Below are 19456 nucleotides of genomic sequence, written 5' to 3' on the forward strand. Positions count from 1 at the left end.
TAACTAGCTGCTAATGCCTCATGGAGATCCTTGAAAGACAAGTCTCAATCAATCGAAGTGTCAGCCCTCATTTCCAGCTTCATGGACCCAGTTGTGTACATGCTGCTGCCCAATTCACTTGTGCAAATGGATGTCTGTGCTCATGTAACTGGTGTGCAAACTCAAGTGGAACGTACTGCAGACACCAAATTGGAGGATGGGGTTAAAAACTAGTCCCCAAACGGTTTCCCCTGTGTTTCTCTTCCCAGTTGTTAGTAATTATCACAATTATTCTTCATATCACCGTATGAAAACAGTCCTACTTGTATGAAAACAGTTTGTATGAAAACAGTCCCTTTGTTTCTGCTGACACCCCCTGCCCAGTGGCACACTCCTCCCACCAGAAATCAGTCTGTGACACTTTAGGGATGACTGTGATGCCACAGAGCGGAGGCAAAAAGCTGCTCTCCAGGATCTGCAGAGTGCTGGTGTCTTTAAATGCTGGAGAGGCAAAGCTGCCAAATGGCTGGTCAGCTCCCAGTCGGTTGTTGGGGCAGTAGGTAACAGTACAGTATCATTGCAGGGAGAAGACAGGCAGAACGAACAGCGGCACTAGATACTGATATTTAAATGTGGATTAAATCATGGGACCTGGAAAGTCAGTTTGCAGCTAGAGATCAATATTCGTACTTTAGGGGAAGCAAAGGGATTCTTACCGCCCCCCTCCCACCACCACCACCACCACCACTGCCCGGTGTGGTCGCTGGAAATCAGGGACGGAGGGAGTTTTGAGTGGGCCAAGTGAAGAGTAAACACAAAACAGAGAACTAATTTTTGGTGCAGTTCTATGTTCTGATCTGAATCAATTTGCTACGGCATATCGCCGCATATTAGCCCAGGACCAGCGTATCTTGTACCATGGCCAGCCTCTGTCTCTCTCAACAGCCAGCTTGCTGCAGTGTAAGTGATTCGTAGGACGCTGCTCTGCTTCTACGGTGCTGTACTACAAGCCACACAACAGCGAGGCAGGTTCTCTGCTCTCGTTCATTTCACAGGGAATTAGCATTGCTCAGCCATGGACGAGTCTTAGGTCACAGGTATTTGGCAAGAGTATTTGGCGGTAACTGATACCTTAAATTTTGTCACAGTGCTAGGTCATAAAAGGGGGCCCAATCTTGCAAAAACTTTACTACAAGGCATAATGCTTCCACCCGGAGCAGGCCAGTGGGTGCCGGAATGGCATTCAGCGCTAAGCTGATAGGAAGTGTTTGCAGGACTTGAGTCCCAGGTTTATATGGCTACAGCACTTTAAAACTTAAAGAAAAGATTTGTTCTAGTCAAGCACACATCACGCACCCAGCTCTTCAGTGGAGGACAATGTCGGGCTGTTTAGGCTCAAAATTTGGGTTTGGTAAATTGATCAGGGTTGGGGTCATCCCCATAAAGCCTAGAATTAACAGCAATATCTTCATTGTTTCATCTAGGTGTCAGTGCAAAGAGTTCTCTCTTGGATGCATCTCTGTGGACACTGCCTGTGGGACGAGCCCGCGCACAGAGCCTGGAACCTCATCTCCAGCCTGCCGTACAACTGGTTTGGCCATCAGAAGAACAGCTTTGGTGTTCAAAAAAGTGCACTGCTATTATTTAGCAACCCTGGTGGGGTATTAAACGGGAAAGCTGTTTGGATGGTTAGCGCAGCATCAGAGGCAGATCATGCAAAGAGGTCTCTAGTCTCTGACACTGATCTCCCTTTGCATCACCAGGGACATAGACCAGGCCAGTTTTTCAGCAGGATGGCCGCCCCCAGCAAGCGGGCAAGCATTGCTCCAGCATTCAACACAATGCAGTGGGAGGGGGCAGTTTCTGTTTGCTCTTACAGCAGTGCCACTAGAAACCAGCTCCCAGAGAACTGGAGCTCAGTGATGCTCCGTTTACAGCAGGGCAGGTGAGTTTCAGTGCAGCACAAAGTGCAGACTCCAGCGCTGGCTAGAGAGAAACATCCACTCCGAGAGAAATATCTTATGGGATTTACTGCAGGGGTCCAGAAAGTGACATGGACTACACGTGACGTGCCACTGGCCAGGCTTGCTCCACGGTCCAAACTGGGTGAGAGTCTAGCTACTGAACAAACAGGATTCGGTTTTCAAAGGGCTTTCTCTGTCTCAATGACCTGAGGGGTTACTGGCAAGACAGAGAAAACGCAGGGAGGGAGATTGCAGGGGGATGAAAGGGGGCAAAGAATCATTTGCGGTTTTCAATAATAAATGTATTGTCTGGCGGATAGAACGAGGGGTTGGGAGCGAGGAACTCGTGGGTTCTCATCCAGACTCCCTACGTGGCCTTGGGGCAAGTCACTGACTTCACTGCCTCAGCTTTCCCAGCTGCAAAATGAAGCTAAGGACGCTTGCTCTCTCCCTCCCAAGGGAGCTCGTGAGGACTGACGTTTGGAAAGGGCTTGGAAGCCGCAGGGGGCAGAGTATTACTGTTACTGCACGGAGGGGCTGGGGCTGGGCTCCACAGCATGCGGCGCCAAAGCAGAAGGATCATCTCTTTTTCTCCCGCAGACGCCCAGACCCACGAAGCCCCCACCACTGGCCTGCTCAGAAGCAGAGAGAGGCGTCTGGACACTCCTAATATGCTGCCTGCCATTGCTGATTTGGCCTTCTAGGTAATGAGGAAGCATTAGGCTTTTTATTGTTTACCCTTTACCTTTTGAAACAGATCCTGTTCAAATGGATTCAATTAAATCAAAGAAAAGAGAGAAAACAAGTCTCTCTTCTGAGCGTCTTCCTGCCCATCTACCTCTGGCTGCACGTTCCAGCTGCTTCCCAGCACTGAAGGCAGTAGTGATGCTATGTCTTGGGAGAGGCTGTGGAGCGGCTGGGTGTTGCAATGACCCTGCACACTCTCCGATGGCCCCACTGACTCCTGGACAGACACAGAGCTGCCTGCACTGGAGCAAAGCGAAGAGTCAGCTCAAAGCATGCTGGCTCGACTGCTTTCATCCATCTGCTGCATCCCCACCAAGGCAAAGAAGCTCGGCGCTAATTGCAATGTACCCTTTTATTTTCCTGTCATCATTATCTTCCAAAACTTGACATTCTTACTAATGAGCCTTGGCATTTTGTCAAATTGTTGCATTTCCTTAAGATCCAGTTCTGTGTTGTACTCTTCTGTTTTCTTTTTGAATTTCTAAACTTATACGGTAATAATACTCCAATCTCATTACACCGGACAGATTGTGTGTTCAACTTCAAAACACAGCAGTTTAGACTTTGCCAAAACAAGCAGCTGAGCTCCATCTCTGTGACATTTATTAGACAACTGACGGGACCAGGCACTGCAAGCAACACCCTTCCCTCCCCTCTGACAGGACCAGAATAATCTCCACTAAAAAGCACCAGATCAGAGTTCCTGGCCTCTCTGTCAGGTGCATGAGGCTCTATATAGAAGCCACTCAGCATTGTTTGATTTTATTCACAACACTCCAGAGAAAAAACCATCTTTGGGGGCAGGGAAGGGGACTTTGTATCCCAATACAAATGGAGTAGTGATGGGATTCAGCCCCATGGACCGAGTCTCACCATGGGAGAACGGAGCCCTTTGCTTTGAAAAGAAGTTTTAAAGACTTAAGATTTTTCATAATGGAGCTGGAGCCCAGGACTCCATCTGCAACGAGAAACATCCTGGCCTGTCTTGTGCATTTCCCACAGCAGTTAGTGCTCCGAGTCAGTCACTGCAAGATGCGGTTTAATATGGAGTGTTGGTTCCTAGAGATCAAGATGTCAAAGGGTGGGGAACGAATCCAGGCAAAGATACCCTTGCTCTTCAGTGCACGTACCTGTTATACACACAGCAGGCGAGGCATATAGCTGCCTCCCCACCCCTTCTGCTTCTGCTGAATGCAGAGTTATCCCAAAAGATCCCAAAATGCTTTGCAGACTGTGCCTACAAGGACCACTTCCCCCACATCTGGAATAGCCATTCTGCTATTCAGGGGGATAACTTCTCCAGCTGGAACTCTGCCTCAGGGAGATGGAAGGCAATCTTCCCAAACTGACTTTTGGCCAGGATACTGCATTTAACACCCTTGTGCTCTTAGATGAGCACAAGAGGTCAAGACTGTTGGCTTCCCATCTCATCTCAGCCTTTAGCAGCGGTGTGGTCCCCAGCTCTGTACTGGAGCACTGGTTCAATACAGATGTAGCAGGAAGCTAAGCTACCTACTTAAACACCAGCACCATTTCCCCCAACAGTTGGTGTTTTCCCTGTTTTTACATCTGTCATCCAAGTACTGACCGAACCCAACCATGCTCAGCTTACAAGAGATACGCTCAAAGCCTGAGGTAGCCTAACTACTCATGAGCTTCTGGAGACCTTGCACAGGTGCGCAGATACTGAGCAAATGCAGCCAGGGTTGATGGCTTTGAAAGACAGAGATATTTTGGATCACATATGAACAACCTGGACAGACAATTGGAAGCTACCTGTGAAGACAGAAGGTGAGCAACCCCGCCTCTGCAAGACTTGTATTAATTGAACCTTTACTAGATCTTCTGTGGGGGCTGCCCATTCCACTCCAAGCAAATGGAAACTGGAGCCACTGGCCACTTTTGAAAACGTTGGTGGTAACTTCCCAACTACAAAATGAGGATAACGATGCTTTGGAGAGATGTTAGAGCTACCGATGAGAAGCACAGGAACAGTGCTAAGTGTGGTCACTTTCATTAAATCCAACCAGGAGACTGAGGCATTTGGGCAGAATCTTGTTTTGCTCAGTAACTGAGACCAACGTGCACCAAGTTTGTTTAAAGTCAACACTTTCACTCCACACTCCTGTTCTCACGCACACCAGCTCACTCACACGACTCTCAGAGATATGAAAGCTCCAACCCAAAGGTACCGCACAGTAAAAAACAGAACCCCCAAGGACATCCAGTGACTCTGCCGAGCACACGGAGAAATCGCAAGGCAGATTCCGCTGCATGTGATGAAGAGAGTTTGATGCTTAAGCTTAAATGCAAGATTGTGAACAACAGCCTGTCAACCTTGAACCAGAGTAAAGAAGCTGAGAGCAGCTGTGGCAGTTCAGAGGAAAAACGCCTTGCATGCCCTGCCTACCTGCTTTGCAGTGGATTTAAACTCTCTCCAGCATTAATGAGTCCAGAATTCATGCATTTCAGCATTCAAGTTTCTCTCTCACACACACAATCTATCCCCCGCCCCCTCAAAAAACATGTTCAAGCCAAGCAAACATCCGGTGCTGCGATCCAAGCACCCTGCAGAGACTTCACCCCGGACAGTCCCCCTGGTTTACATGCGTTTGTTTTGTTTCTAGCGAAAGACCATCCCCTCCCTTGCTGACAGACCATCTCCATAGTAGAGGAGAAGCCTCCTTGTTTCTATGAGCTCTCCCTCCTGCACGGCTTGTGTGAGAATGCTTGGCCCCGATTTGACTGGGATATTTTTAATTGAACGGAACGGAAAGATAAAACACTGACCAGGTCACTCTCATTAGTCCAAAAGAAGCAGAGGCATCTGCTACAATCAGTCACTTGCTGGAAGCTGCAGCATTGGAGGCCGAACTGGACCAGCTCAGCTTCTCTCAGAAAATGACAGCTCCAGTCAAAGGTCTGGGCAGAGCAGAAGCCAGGCAGCTGCAGATGAAGGCAAGGGAAGGAGCCTACATGGGGAACAAATCTTTGATAATGGGCTCTTCAGACAAGCAGGGGAAATTATAACACGATCCCGTGGCTGGAAGTTGAAGCGAGACAAATTCAGACTGGAAATAAGCTGTACATTTTTAACAGTGAGGGCAATTAACCATTGGAACAATTGACCAAGGGTCATGGTAGATTCTCCATCACTGACAATTTTTAAATCAAGATGGGATGTTTTTCTGAAAGCTCTGCTCTAGGGATTATTGTGGGGAAGTTCTCTGGCTGGGGCTATCCAGGAAGTCAGACTAGATGATCACGATGGTCCTTTCTGGCCTTGGAATCTATGGGGCTATGAAATTTATGAAAGGGAAGCCAGGAATTCCCACAAGTTAGAAACGCTGCTGTTTTAGCTGAACGGCTAGAGATGCTAAACTGTTCAGATGTTTCATGGGGGCCAGGAGTGCAGTGTGACACCAGGTCCAAACATGCATTTCGAGCTATTCTCCCTTTCAAGGCTTTCAGAAGAAGTGACAATCCTCATTCTTTTCCCAGTTCCCAAACACATTGAGAAGCTGAAAGCCAGCCCCTCAGGGTTGGATTTTAAATCCAACCACCCTACAGTGTCTGCATTAATGGGTTCCAATTTTATTAGAGAAGGGGAACAATTATCTAGCCAGCGACTGATTGAGAAAATTGAATTAAAATTTCTTTGCAGGGGGAAATAAAACTCTTCAAAGGTTAACAATGGTTTTCAGTGAAATTCAGGCTCGTGAAAGTTGCTGCATTAGCAGCCCTGGACACTGAAGTCCTTTGCTTATCCTTTGACAGCTACAACCTGGTCAGCATGCCATCTGCGAGGAACCGGACAGAGACTCACCAACTCCTGTGCAGACGGGACAAGAGCCACACGTCCAACTGAGCAATTCAGCATGGCTAAGAAACAGGCCAGAGAAAGACTGCCGAACTCTAACAACCAGCTGTCACGTAGAAAGAACACAAGGGCAATCCTCGTGAAGACCTGTGTTAACTGAAGGACCAAGGTGCCAGTCCTAGCTCTGCAGGTGTGTGATGTGTTATGGAGAGGTGACAGCTACAGTCCTATAATAAGGCTCATTTGGATCCCCCTTGCGACCCTAATAAAAACATATCCTCACGCTTCTAATTCTTGGTACACATCTCACTGAGACCTAAACAACGTCCTGAGCACTGGGATTAAACTGAACCAACTGACATTGAAAGCCACTGGAGAAAGGATGATGGGAACGGAGAGTATTTGTCACTGACCTCTAAGCCAGCCAGTCCATCACCCCTGACCTGTCCCTGACCTCTGAGCCCACTTCTCAAAATGAACAGAAACTCCAGGACTTGGTACTCCTCTTCTTGCTCTCCTCACCAAAACGCCCTCGCAGGAAACAGGCTGTTATAACCCAGGTGCCCCGGTCTGCACAAAACACCCTGGTCTGAGGGAGATGCAAGTGCTGAGGCCAAGTCAATACTAATTCAAGCAGCACTAACTCAGGTGTGATACCTACTGCTTTTCAAGACGGAGAATCTTACAGCGAGAGAAACAACTTGACATTTTCTCTGCTGGAAACTTTATATTCGTTCTTTCTTCATGTTTTCCATATCTTCAAAGCAGCGTTATCTCCACCATGAGCACATGTTTTGTAATCAGAGTATGGAAAACATGCTAATTTGAAAATTTTAAACACCTCCAAACAAAGAACAATCAGTAAATGTAATTCTGCATATGGAGATTATTGGTAACTGAAATGAAAAATCAGGAAGAGAGAGGATGCAATGGTGATAGGTTTTGCAGATGAATTTGAGATGCACTAGTATCCTTAACAGGAAACAGCTGGACACAAGTTATTTTATTGAGTTCATGTTAATCTACCACACTCCCACCTCTCTCCAGCACATGCAAACTCACACTCACTCATTTCCATGGCTCTATTGTGGGCCCTGATTATCTCTCTGATTGCACTTCAGTCAGGTGCATTAAGAGTAAAAACCAGAGGGATCTTAATAATCTCCTCCAGAGTCATTTCTGGGAAGGAAGAAGAATAGAACCATTCTTGACACTGATGGGGAGGCATCCATCTGCCAGACATTAAGAATTCTTCATGCTTTGGAAAATGAAGGACAGGATGGAGATGAATAGCTGTGCATCTTGTAAAGATGGGTGTTTCACTCCTGCCCTCATGTTTTAAATGAAATATGTTCGATGGGCTTTCGGAATCTCAGTCCCTTATGGATGACAGTCCACATGATATTGGCACCAGGTACTCTTATTACTGCCTGACCACGGGGGTTGCTGGATTTTTGGGTTTGTCCGAAGTAGCATTATCAGCCCCTATTTTGCAGGAACTCTGACTCACTCCCGTGCCATTGCTCTCCACTAAATGTGTTGCATTTAGGCTTTCAACTCAGGAGAAAATTTATTTTAGCAATGTAAGAAAATGAGAGGCGCTGTTTGGACCAAATTAACTATGGGTAGAATTCACCCTTGTGCAACAGCCAGCACAGTGAGATTTCGGTGCCTGGTGCTGCTTCCCTGCAGAATGGTACAATTGGCCCTGTTGGCATAGGCAAGTACAACTCCATTGGCTCCTATGGATTTTTAGCCATTTGTGCTAGCACCGATTTGGCCAAAGTGGCTGCTTTAACAGCTGCTATAGGCGTTTTTTAATTTGGGGATATAGCTTTGGTTTGCAAAATATCAGCCTCTATGTACAAGCCGAAACTTTTTCCTTAAAAAACCCCCAAAACTGAAAACAAAGAACTACTGGGGGGCCAGCACCAGCCCTGGAGCTCTTCTACTGCTGGAGACCCTCACACAGAGTTAGCAAGGTAAGTACAGGCAGTTCTGCAGGAGGATGTCACATATTAGGAATTCCCAGGAATAAATATTTGACTGCTTTGGGGGAGGGACTTTCTGTGCCCCCCGTGGCCAGAGGTGCTGCCTTCCTCCCTCTCTCCCCCCCCCGCCATGGCCAGAGGAGCTGCCACACACACACCCCGTGGCCAGAGGAGCTGCCTCTCCCCACTGCAGCCCCAACGGTGGAGCTGGTTCTCCCTCTGGGGCCCTAGAGGAGCTTTCATCTTCTGTCCCAGTCCGAGTCCACAAGAGCTCGCACTCCCAGCCCGAAGCCCAGAGGAGTTCTGTGCCCCTGACATGGGGGGGCCTGGGCCTCTGCTTGCCCCTCCCCCCCTACGCCAAGTAAGGTCTCTAGCCAATAGCAGGACAGATTACTACTATATTTATTTATGTCACAACTAAGGAAATCCATCTCTCAGTGCTCAGCTATCAGTCTTACAATTAATAAACCTCCCTGTCTACATTAAGCCTTTATCTAATTATTTCCCTGCCCTCCCCTCATGACAAATGCTGTGTGATCGCTGTTCCATTGAGAGCACTGACATGTTACCCAGTTCTGCCAAATTCTACCTTGGACAGAGCTGATACAGCCCAAGAAATACTTTCTACCAGGATGCACCTGAAATGTCTGCTAGCACAGCCGCTGCTTTCTATTTGGAACATACTCAGCACTTCTGTCAGCTCCGCAGGTAGGTTTCAAATGTGCCAGGTACAGCCAGGTAAAGCCATCAGGAAAATAAAAGTCTGTCAACTACTAAATCTGGTTTAGGCTTCATTGAAATGAGTCTGTTGGCCTTAATAATGCCCCAGGATAGTCCCCAAGATATAGACAAACCTCAAGAAAAGCAAAGGGAAGTAAAAGTGATACAAGAATCACAGGTAAAACATCAGTGGAGAGAATGAGGGGGGTAAACATACAAAGGCTGGGAAACAGAAGACCAAGGGAGGCACATGAGCCATCTGTAAGTCCCTTCCAGGTAACACTGCAAATGTAAGGAAAAGATTTTTCACCCCCTCAGAAGGTGGTAGGTCAAGGAGCAGTGCCTGACACTTAAGAGGGAAAAGTTTAGACTCGGCACCAGGCAAATATTCAGAGCAACTAGGCAGAGAAAGGAAACTTCCAAGGAAAATGGTCTCTAGGCACAGTCACCACAGGTGTCAAAGAATGGGGCCAAAAAGTCTTTATAGGGACGTAGATGGAATGTAGAGATGGAATCCTGCATACAACGGGAATCAGGCCAGACAGATCCTTGTCACACCCCACCAGGATTCTACAAATGGCTCTTGGCCCAGGGTACAAAGCCACATATATTCTGGAAAGGCATATGTTGCTCCAGCCATCACTCTGCTTAGCTCTAACAAGTGGCGTCAGTTCCTCTCCAGCACAGAAAGAACCAGTACAGTAAGTAAGGAAAAATTAAAAACCACTCCAATTTTCTCTTTTGCCTGAGGTTTCAGCTAGTTACTTGGCCTTCAGCTACTCCCCCCAGGCAGGGACGTTGGGCATTTAGGGAAGAGAAGCAGAAGTCACAGAAAGGAACTAAGGGCCAGGTCTTCAAGGGTGCTGAGTCCCCACAGCGGCTGCTGATTGTGAACAGAGCTGTGGCCCAGCACCTCTGAAAACCCACCTCTAGAGCTTTTCACCCTTATTTCATGGATGGCGTTCTCTCCCCCCTGCAAGCGGTGGGCCTTTTGGGCAGGGGTGCAAAGAGAACGAGAGGGGGAGGGGGACCCCCCTTTCCTGGCAGGACTCTGGGGCGCCGGGGGGTTAATCCCCACACCACTGCAGGCGCGGAAGGAGGGTTAGTCCCATTATTGGGGCACTTGCCCCGCGCCGGGGCTACAGGTGAGGCTCAGAAAGTACCTGCTCATGGAGCCTCGTCTCCTGCATGGCTCCCTCCTTCCGCGGGCTACCCAGACCCCACACGGGAGCTGGCCTGGCAGAACCCCAGGCTAACAAGGATCCCTCTCCCCCCTGCCAGCCCGGAGATCCCGGCAGCCTGCCCCCCTTCACCGCAGGGCCCAGGGACTGGCACCCTCATCCCATCCTGGGGCTCCCCCGGGATACGGTCCCCAGCATCTGCCACCCGCTGGCCAGGAGGGGACCCAGCCCCCTTCCCTCCCGGCAGAAGCTGGATGGGCAGCAGCCACCCGCCCCCTCCGGTGCCCATCACCGCAGCGTCTCCCCGGACAGCAGCCCGGCCCGTCCCCGCGGAGCCCCCCCGGCCCCCGCGCCCCGCCAGCGGGCACCCCCCGTCCCTCGGCGCGGCCCCTACCTGACAGCTCCTCCTCGTTCTCCATCTCGTCCCGCGGCTCCCCCTCGGCCCCCGCCGGGCCCCGCATGGCCCCGGGGCGCGGCGCGGCGCTGCCCGCGGGCTCCCACCTGCCGGGCGCAGGCGGCGCAGGGTGAGGCGGCTCCGCGCGAAGATGGCTGCGGCGGCCCTGGGTGGGTTTTTTTTTTTAAGGAGCGATCTCCATCTCCCTCCCCCTTCCCCTTCCCCTTCCCCTCCTCCCCCGGCCGCTCTCTCCTCCCTCCCCCGCTCCAGCCCCAACCCCTCCAGCCTGCAGCGAGCGCAGGAGGGAGACACACACACACACACACAACTGGAATTACACATGCCCAGATTGTGACGTCCAGTCTGGTTACCCTGGCAACCGCATCCCATCGTTTTGGCACCCGGCCTTAGCGGGGGTGCCTGGGGGTGGCCAGGCTGGGCGCTCGCTGCTGAGAAGGGGCTGGGGAGAGGGGCAGGGGGCGGAGGAAAGGCAGGAGAAATAGCGGGCTTTGCAAGCGCCCACACCAAGGGCTGCTTATAGGGGACCCGCTGTCCCAATTTGGTAGGGACAGTCCTGATATCCAGGGCTTTGTCTGCTACAGGCACCTCTTACCCCCCACCTGTCCCCATTTTCCACACTTGCTGTCGGCTCACCCTATGCTGCCGCCACACCTTGCCCGACGTGGGCACTGCCCAGCCGGGAGGGGCCAGGCTGGCAGGGAAGGGGGCAAGCCACGCTGCTGCATCCCAGCGAGAACACAGGTTCTCCAGGCCCTCAGTGCTCAGCCTCCCCTAGCACTTTGGGAGCCGCCCTGGAGGATGCAGAGAAAGGTCAGGGACACGGCCCATGCGTTACTTGCTGCCCAGGAGCCCGAGGGCCAGCACCAGCCCTTGAGTTCTTCTTGTCTCCCCCCCAAGCCCCTGAGGCAGCACACTGCCCACGCAGCCAGGTGCTCCTTTTCTTTAATGAGCAAGGCAAGGCAGCCTGGAAGCGAAGTGCCCACTGATGGAGTCCTCCTGGCCAGAGACCCTGCCTGGTGGAGCCCATTCGTGCCAACCTGGCCCAAAGGAAAAGAGACAAAGAGGCTACTAACCTTAACTAGCGCCCCTCACTGCCCTAGAGACATTCTCCTGGAGAGCTGTGGGGGGTGTTTAATCCATGGCCCCACTGAAAACAAAAGGTGATAGCCAGGAAAATCCTAGCAGGAGAGCCCAGCCTCTGACCTTGTCACATTCACTCATTTCTTATGAGCTTTATAAACGGCATCCGCATTTCTGAATAATTCTCCCAAAGCTCTTACTGTATGTGGACTCTCACGGTGGTACTAGTAATAACTTCACTGAAGAGCTGGCCACAGCCAAACTCACAAGCACTTGTGCTGCTGCCTGCAGTTTTCTAAAAGCACCTTGAAGAAGCAATGGTGCCCTTAATGCATTACATCTCCCTTATCCCACCAGCCAAAATGACAAAAGCATTATTTAATAGGGCTGTAAGTCAGCACATGCAGAATTGCACTCATCTTTTGTTCCTGATTTTTTTTTTAAATAACCCCCCAAATTATAAATTTAGCTACTGTGTATGAGCAGCAGGCTAGCTTCTTTTCATAGTATCAAACATATTAAGCCTAATTCGAATGAATAAAGCCACAAAGCTATACATGGGGAGGATACAGCAACTCAAACACCAAATCCAGGGAGAGAAAGTTGAAGAAAGCTTATTTAAGAAGAGAGCATTCTGTTGAAATGACTCCCACGCCCTATTTATTAAGGGGACTGGGCATATCTGATTACTTGCCTTTAAATGGCATTTTTATTGTTCCTTTCTTCTGAAAAGACTAGCTTAAAAAAAAAGGAATAGTCAAGGTTTAAAAATAAAAATCACTGCATCCCTCCGCATGACTATTTAGTGAGAAAAAACTTTGAGTGCAAGGATGTCTCTTCCTGCATATCTCTAGGCTCTAAAACACCTTTGGTTGTTGGGGCCAAAGCAACATTGAGAAGGGAAGGTGCCTGTGTGGTTATACACAAGTTTTTATGCTGCATGAGCCCTGGATTCCAATTCCCAGTTCACACAAATCAGAAGGCCTCCCCTTTCTAATCCTGAGTCTACATTCCCCACACCACTACTGCTCAAACTAAGGCGAAAACAACTGACAGCCAAATTTGGAGGAAGTTTGCAGATTGCCTACTAACATGGTTGGCTGTAACCTGTGCCATTTTCACACACCAGAACTAAGGAAAAGGCCTTCTGAGATGGACAGACTAATGCTAAACCCAAGCAATCGCTGATGGAATCCCTGAGCCCTGCTAGAAAGTTCTTACCACATATGTGCTTCCACACCATTGCATTGTGGATGCGCTTTTGACTATCAGAGTATTTTAACAGCCTAAGCCCCTAAAAAAAAAAAAAAAAAAAAAAAAAAAAAAAACTGTTCTTTAATTTTTATTTATTTTTGGCTGAGTTCAAGCTTCATGCAAAAACAGCAATTCAGGCTAACAGTTTGGGAATTGTTCTGGTTAAATAAAATGGGGAGAAAGCATTAATTAGATCTATTCAAACCCCATACGTTCAGTGCATGAAGATTACTTGCTGTTTTGTCCTGGGTCAGTGCTAAAAACACCACGTCTGAAATTAGTGAGTCACCTCCAGGATCAGTGCTGCCATGTGCTGCCACTGAAGAGGCTCACAAGCTTCAGGTGGTGCAGAGCTCAGCAACTCTGTTCCTAAGGAGATGGTCAAGCATCGCACCTGTGCTTCATGGCACGCCCTCCATTTCTAGCCAGTTCAGGTCTGCAAGTGAAGGTGTGGTCACAAGATTTAAAGGCTTGTCTACATTAGAAAAGATGCACCAGTTTAACTAGATAAATTTTAAATCGGTTTAGTTAGGCTCATGCCACTTTATAGACAAGCCCTAATTCTCAAGACTGTTAGGACTGCTGGTTGCTATGCCAACAGTTCCTGAACTTCATTGCCCTAGACTACAAGCAGGACAATCACAGTTGAGCATCCTCACCTGTGAAACTCTTCTCTGGCATCTCAACAAAGCCCAGTTTTTGCAAGTTTCAGGGTCTATTACAAAGCATATTTGTTTCTGCATAACAACTCCAACAGGTCTCAGTGGAATTCAATGTGTCTGCGAGAACACTGAGCATTGATTGAGTTACATCTCCCCCATTGAGTTTGAAGGTGACAGGATAATGTGCTAAAGAAGTACACTTCCTCCAAGGATCTCAAAGTGCTTTACAAGATATTCATTAAGCTTCACAACACACCTGCAAGGAAAGTAACTTTTTTATTGGTGGGGAAATGAGTCTATATGCAACTTGCACCAGTTTAACTAACAAGTATTTTAAAATCAATTTAGTTAAACCAGTGCAAACCTATTAACAGAAAATGGGTTCACAACTGGTTTATATCAATTTAGGTAAACTTATTAATTTACCGGTTTTAGTTAAACCAATGCAAGTTCAGGGTGTAGACCAACCCTAAGTGATTTACCCATGGTCACATAGCAACTCCGTGTCAGAGATGGAAATAAAGCTGAAGAATCCCATCTCCAGTTCCTGCTCTGCACACTAGATGAGCTGAAATTGTCTTCCCAAGTCAGAGGCTCCTTTTAAATAACAGTACTCATCTGAATGTTACACAAATACCAGATTTTTACAGGTAAGAAGTTGATACATTTCCCCATAAATACCCCTGAAATTCTTTATCTAGGTGTGCCAGGGAAACTGGGAGAGAGAAAGGAATATCCATTAATCACAAGTCATCTGGACTAAAAACCCACTCTTTTGCAAACAGTATTTGTTAATTAGCACTGTAATGATACCTTTTGAAACCAAAAGTGTTACTACAGAAGTTTACCATGATTCTTCTTTAATTTGCAACTAGACAGAAAAGAAATAGGATCAACATTTTAAAACTCTTTCCTGTCAAGTAACTAGGTTTCAACCGAATAGCCTTACTAAACATTCTGTTTCTATGGATGGGGTTTTTTTGTTGGTTAATAATAAAGAGAAAGTTTAAATACAGGGCAAGATTCTCTCAATGCATCAGCATTATTTGTCATTTGGAACAAATATATTTAAAGAACTAAAGCCTGGAAGAACAAATACATATGAGCTCAGCAGTTAAACATTCCGAGACTCCAAGTACAAGATCACATCAAGTTGCCTTATTCAGGGAGAAGCTTACCACTGCTTGCTGGCAAAAATATAACTGTTCTGCTGTCATACTTGCTGGGAATGAAACTCAAGTTCTACCTATTGTCTATGCTTCAAGACCAGTAAACCTGAAAACACTAGTTCCACAATTCTGCTGTCTCAATCATTTTGCTACTAGATTTATATTGCTTTTACAATCCAGACCTTGCTATAACATGGTCCTGGACCATAGATGGTTACCTTAACAAATTGTTACCAGGTCCCTTGATTTGACTAAGTGTAGCCAGTCAGCCCTTAAGTAAGCCAGGACAAACGGTATTCCATGACCAAGTGCTTGTCTGGTTACAGCCTCCATTTTAACACTGCTTGCACCCCCACCACTGTTACAAGCTGTTTTGTACTCATGCTGTAGACTAAGTTAAAAATTTACTGGATGGCTGGAGTGGTGTCCGTGTCAACGTATGAGGATTCAGCGAACACTGTACATGAAAACGATGTGGAAGGGAAATCACGCTGATGCAAGAACTGCAAACATGATTGCACATGGGACAGACAAAATTGTCCATGGCCACTGCAAGTTATTGATCCTATAGGATAGCTCAGTGGTTTGAGCATTGGCCTGCTAAACCCAGGGTTGTGAGTTCAATCCTTGAGGGGGCCACTTAGAGATCTGGGGCAAAATCAGTACTTGGTCCTGCTAGTGAAGGCAGGGGGCTGGACTCTATGACCTTTCAAGGTCCCTTCCAGTTCTAGGAGATGGGATATCTCCATTAATTCTAATTGTATCCTTGCTTTGTGCTGTTCACGTTTTTCCACAGCAGGTGTTGATGCATCTTGCTTCAAAGTGGTTAATGGCAACATGACAAATCTGCTGTCACCCTGTTGTGGGCTGTTGATTCCTACTTCCTGAAATTGACCTGACAGGCTTTCGAGTTTGATGTCACTGTATCTTCATACCCTTTGTACTGACCACCATGAGAGCAGGTGCCTTGTTTTAACTGACAAGAAAACATGGCCTTGGGTATTCTCAAGTCTACCATAAGAAGGGGGCCAGACCAACACAGCTGAGCTATTATGAGCTTGCTTTGAACCTGGACATCTGACAATGATTAAGGATTTCAGTATTAGGCATTTTGTCCTGCCATTTGCCCTTGCAAATAGATTGAAAACCGCACATATGGAACTGACAAGTCTCCTGATATGGTGGCAATATGTTGTCCACATCTCACAACCATATAGAAATGTTGTTAGCACAACTGACCAACAGACATTTAGCTTAGTGCTTGTTTTGATGCTTCTCCCTATCATTCCACTGGCAGTGACACAACATTCCAAATGCAGAGCTAATCTTGGCTATGCAATGGGTAATCTCACCTTCTGTGACAGCACACTCTAGGTAACAACTTCTCCATGGACTTGAGAGGAGCATTGCTGATTTGAATAACTGGGTGGATGTGCTCATCCCCTGGCACAGGTTGGTACTTCAATTTTCTTCAGGCTAGTTGTGAAACCATAGCAATTAACTGCACGAGCAAAGTGATCAGTTATAAACAGAATGTCCTCAAAATAGAGTGAGCAACCAGTGCATAGTCATCAGCAAATAAAAGCTCCTTAAATAAGTACATCTGCCACTTTTGTGCAAGCACAGAAACATTGTTGAATCTGCAACTTCCCATTGGTAGGGAACTAAATAAATACTGTGTTATGAACATAACTGAAAAAAGGATGGAAAAGAGCGTAGAAGCTGTTTGCTGCCATTAGTGACCAGAAAATAGTTTGATATCTTGCCATTTTCCACCACTCTTGCCATCATCCCATCCAGGAAGAAGGATCATATGACACAAGAAACTATGCAGGGCATCCAAAGATGAAAAACAGTTTCCCCAAGTCCCTTGCAATTTACATAATCAAAAGCCTTGGGTAAGCCAACCACCACCATATGAAGAGCTGCGGCGATTTTGCTCCAGGCATTTTTCCTGAGCTGATGAGCTGCAAAGATCACATCTACAGTGTCCCTATCCAAACTGAAAGCCAGGAAAGATGGCTTCCACAAAACAAGTGCTAAAACTTTTCAATATGACCCAGGCAAGGATTTTTCCAGCAACAGAAAGTAGGGAAATGCACAATGATTATCAGTTTTTCCTATCAATCTTATGTTTATAAAGGTGACTAACAGTGGCATCCTTGTAATCCCGTGGCACTGACTATTGTTCCCAGATAATACAGAAAAGCCCTGAAAAATGCCTTGCAATAGGGTAGCCATCCTGCTTACAAGATCTCTGCTTGGGGTGGCATCTGATCCAAGTGCTTTCCCTTGTGACATCTACTTGACTGATGTTATGGGCTCATATAAGGTAGGAGCTAGTGCAAGCTCTTCTTTTAATGGGTATTGTAGAAGAGCATTAATTGTTTCCTTAGAGATTTTGGAAGGGCAGTGAAGAAGCAAACATTCTGTTCATTGAGCAAATATTTCTTTGTCCCTTAAGAGTCAATTGCCATTCAGTGTGCATAGAGGGGCCATACATAGCCCAGAGACCAGCAAAAGGAGTGTTGGGGCCTTTTCGGTCTGCTGACAGTTGTAACTCTGCTACCTTCTTTTCCCACCACGGGTTTTTCATTTGCTAAAGTTTGGTCTGTTTTGCTCAATAATATGCAGCCTTCAACTGCCAAATCCTTATCTGCTATGTAGGCTCAATGGATAGCATGGCATGAGTTCAAGAGCCGACATATTCAGGGTCATTCTCATCAAAACAATTTTGATGGTTCCTCTTTAATGAAGGTGAAAACTTCAGCAGCTATGTGTCGTATCCCAAAAACGTTTCCAGGCTGTCTCAACAGCCACTGAGTCTTCTGTAGCTAAGGGAAGTGCTTCTGCTGGAATTCAGAGTCAGTTTTCCAAGCTTGAAATATTTATTTTCTTCACTGGCTTGAGTCACTGTCTATGTTGCTTGACAGCAACATGAAGAGATATTTGACTTCTCACAAGCCTACGATCTGACCAAGAGTTGGTACCTATCATGATGCAAATGAGCTTAACATCATGGAGATCTCTTCACCATAGAATAATGTAATCATGTCCAGTGTTCTGAAAAGGGGTCTTTTACTTACTGGCCTGCTGAAAACTTACTGGTGATGACCAGGTTGTGCTCAGTGCATTTGTAAAGTAGCAGCAAGCTGTTGCAGCTCGCATTAGCAATTCTGTGATGACCTATCACATTACCCCATAATGCATAGTTCCGGCCAACTCTAGTATTGTAATCATCCAGGATGATCAATCTGTCATTACATGGAACTGACCTGATGATATTATCAAGTGTATGATAGTCCTCCTTATCTTCACCTGCATAGATAATTCTCAGTGCATATGCGCTAATGACAGAAGCGCAACGACCTTTAGCAAGGCTGACACAGAAGAGCATACGTTTGTCATTAACCCCCTTCAGCAATGACTCTCAATTGTGGGCAGTCATAAAGCAGATGGCAAACCCCAGTGTTCATCCTCAGACTTGCCAGTTCAATAAAAGGTATAAACACCCGCTTCTTCTAGCTGCGACTCACCAGCTAGTCATGTCTCACTAAGTGCAGCAATATCTATATTGTACCATGCCAATATTCTACAGACTTTAATGGTTCTATATTTAGGTCCATTACCTGTCAAGGTCTGTGAAGTTTCCAGGCTGCAGCATTTTCTACAATGGATTGGAAAACCCACACCTACAGGAACCATGCTGAAAAGCTTAACCAGTCCTGCCACAACTCTACTTAATTTTTCAAAGCTGTCATATGGACAGAGCCCAGACTTGAAGTCATTGCACTGGAAATAAAGCACCAAGACACCTTACACAAGACTCCCCTCAGGCTTTGACCCTAAGCATTTGTTAAGTCACAGCTGCTTGAAGAATTTGGTAGGGGCTGGCCTACTTCTAGAAAGCACGCTGCTATGCAGTAGAGTCAGGTTCCAGGCCTAGGCCAGCAGAGCTCATGTTGCTCATCAGCACTTCCATCGATTCAGCAGCAACACTGTCCATCTCCAAAGGGACACATGGCCAGCCCAGTACCACCAGAAGAATGGCAACTCAGACAGAAGGGAGGGCAGGGAAGAGAAAAAACAAGAAAAACATTTTGTATGGTTTAATGCTTCAGCTTCACAAAGCTTTAGTGACTAACTCTCAATATCACTCCAAGGTAACAGTTTTAATTTAAATTACAGCAATAGGGAAAAAAAAAAGGAAGATGAGCCATGCCACACCACAAGAGTCAAGTCTCGATTTGAAGTGAGGGAACTGTACAGGCAAGATTCTCTGAAATATTCTAGCAGAGCAAAAACTGGCTCGAAAACCCGTTTCCTACAGACATTTAAGAACCCCCATGCATTCATACTGTCAGTCCTTCACCCTCTGTGCTCTCAGCCTGAGAAACTCCCCACTCCAGCTGAGGGCAGAATACTTTGAGCAGTTAAGACTTAGGTTGCAATAGGTATTTAATGTATTGTTGTA

The 19456-nt window shown here is 47.0% G+C and overlaps 1 protein-coding gene across 2 annotated transcripts in view; it reads right to left on the reverse strand.

The window, feature by feature from the left end:
- CHD5 (chromodomain helicase DNA binding protein 5) overlaps positions 1-10879 on the reverse strand; it is an 86422-nt gene extending 75543 nt beyond the window's left edge. For both annotated transcript variants that reach the window (XM_054008901.1, XM_054008902.1), the window contains exon 1: positions 10797-10879. In XM_054008901.1, the coding sequence (XP_053864876.1) occupies positions 10797-10863 (67 nt within the window). In that variant the 5' untranslated portion in view covers positions 10864-10879. The remainder of the gene's footprint in view (positions 1-10796) is intronic.
- Positions 10880-19456: the final 8577 nt, after the last annotated feature.

Source organism: Malaclemys terrapin, chromosome 19 (assembly GCF_027887155.1).
Source record: "Malaclemys terrapin pileata isolate rMalTer1 chromosome 19, rMalTer1.hap1, whole genome shotgun sequence".
Lineage (NCBI taxonomy): Eukaryota > Metazoa > Chordata > Testudines > Emydidae > Malaclemys > Malaclemys terrapin.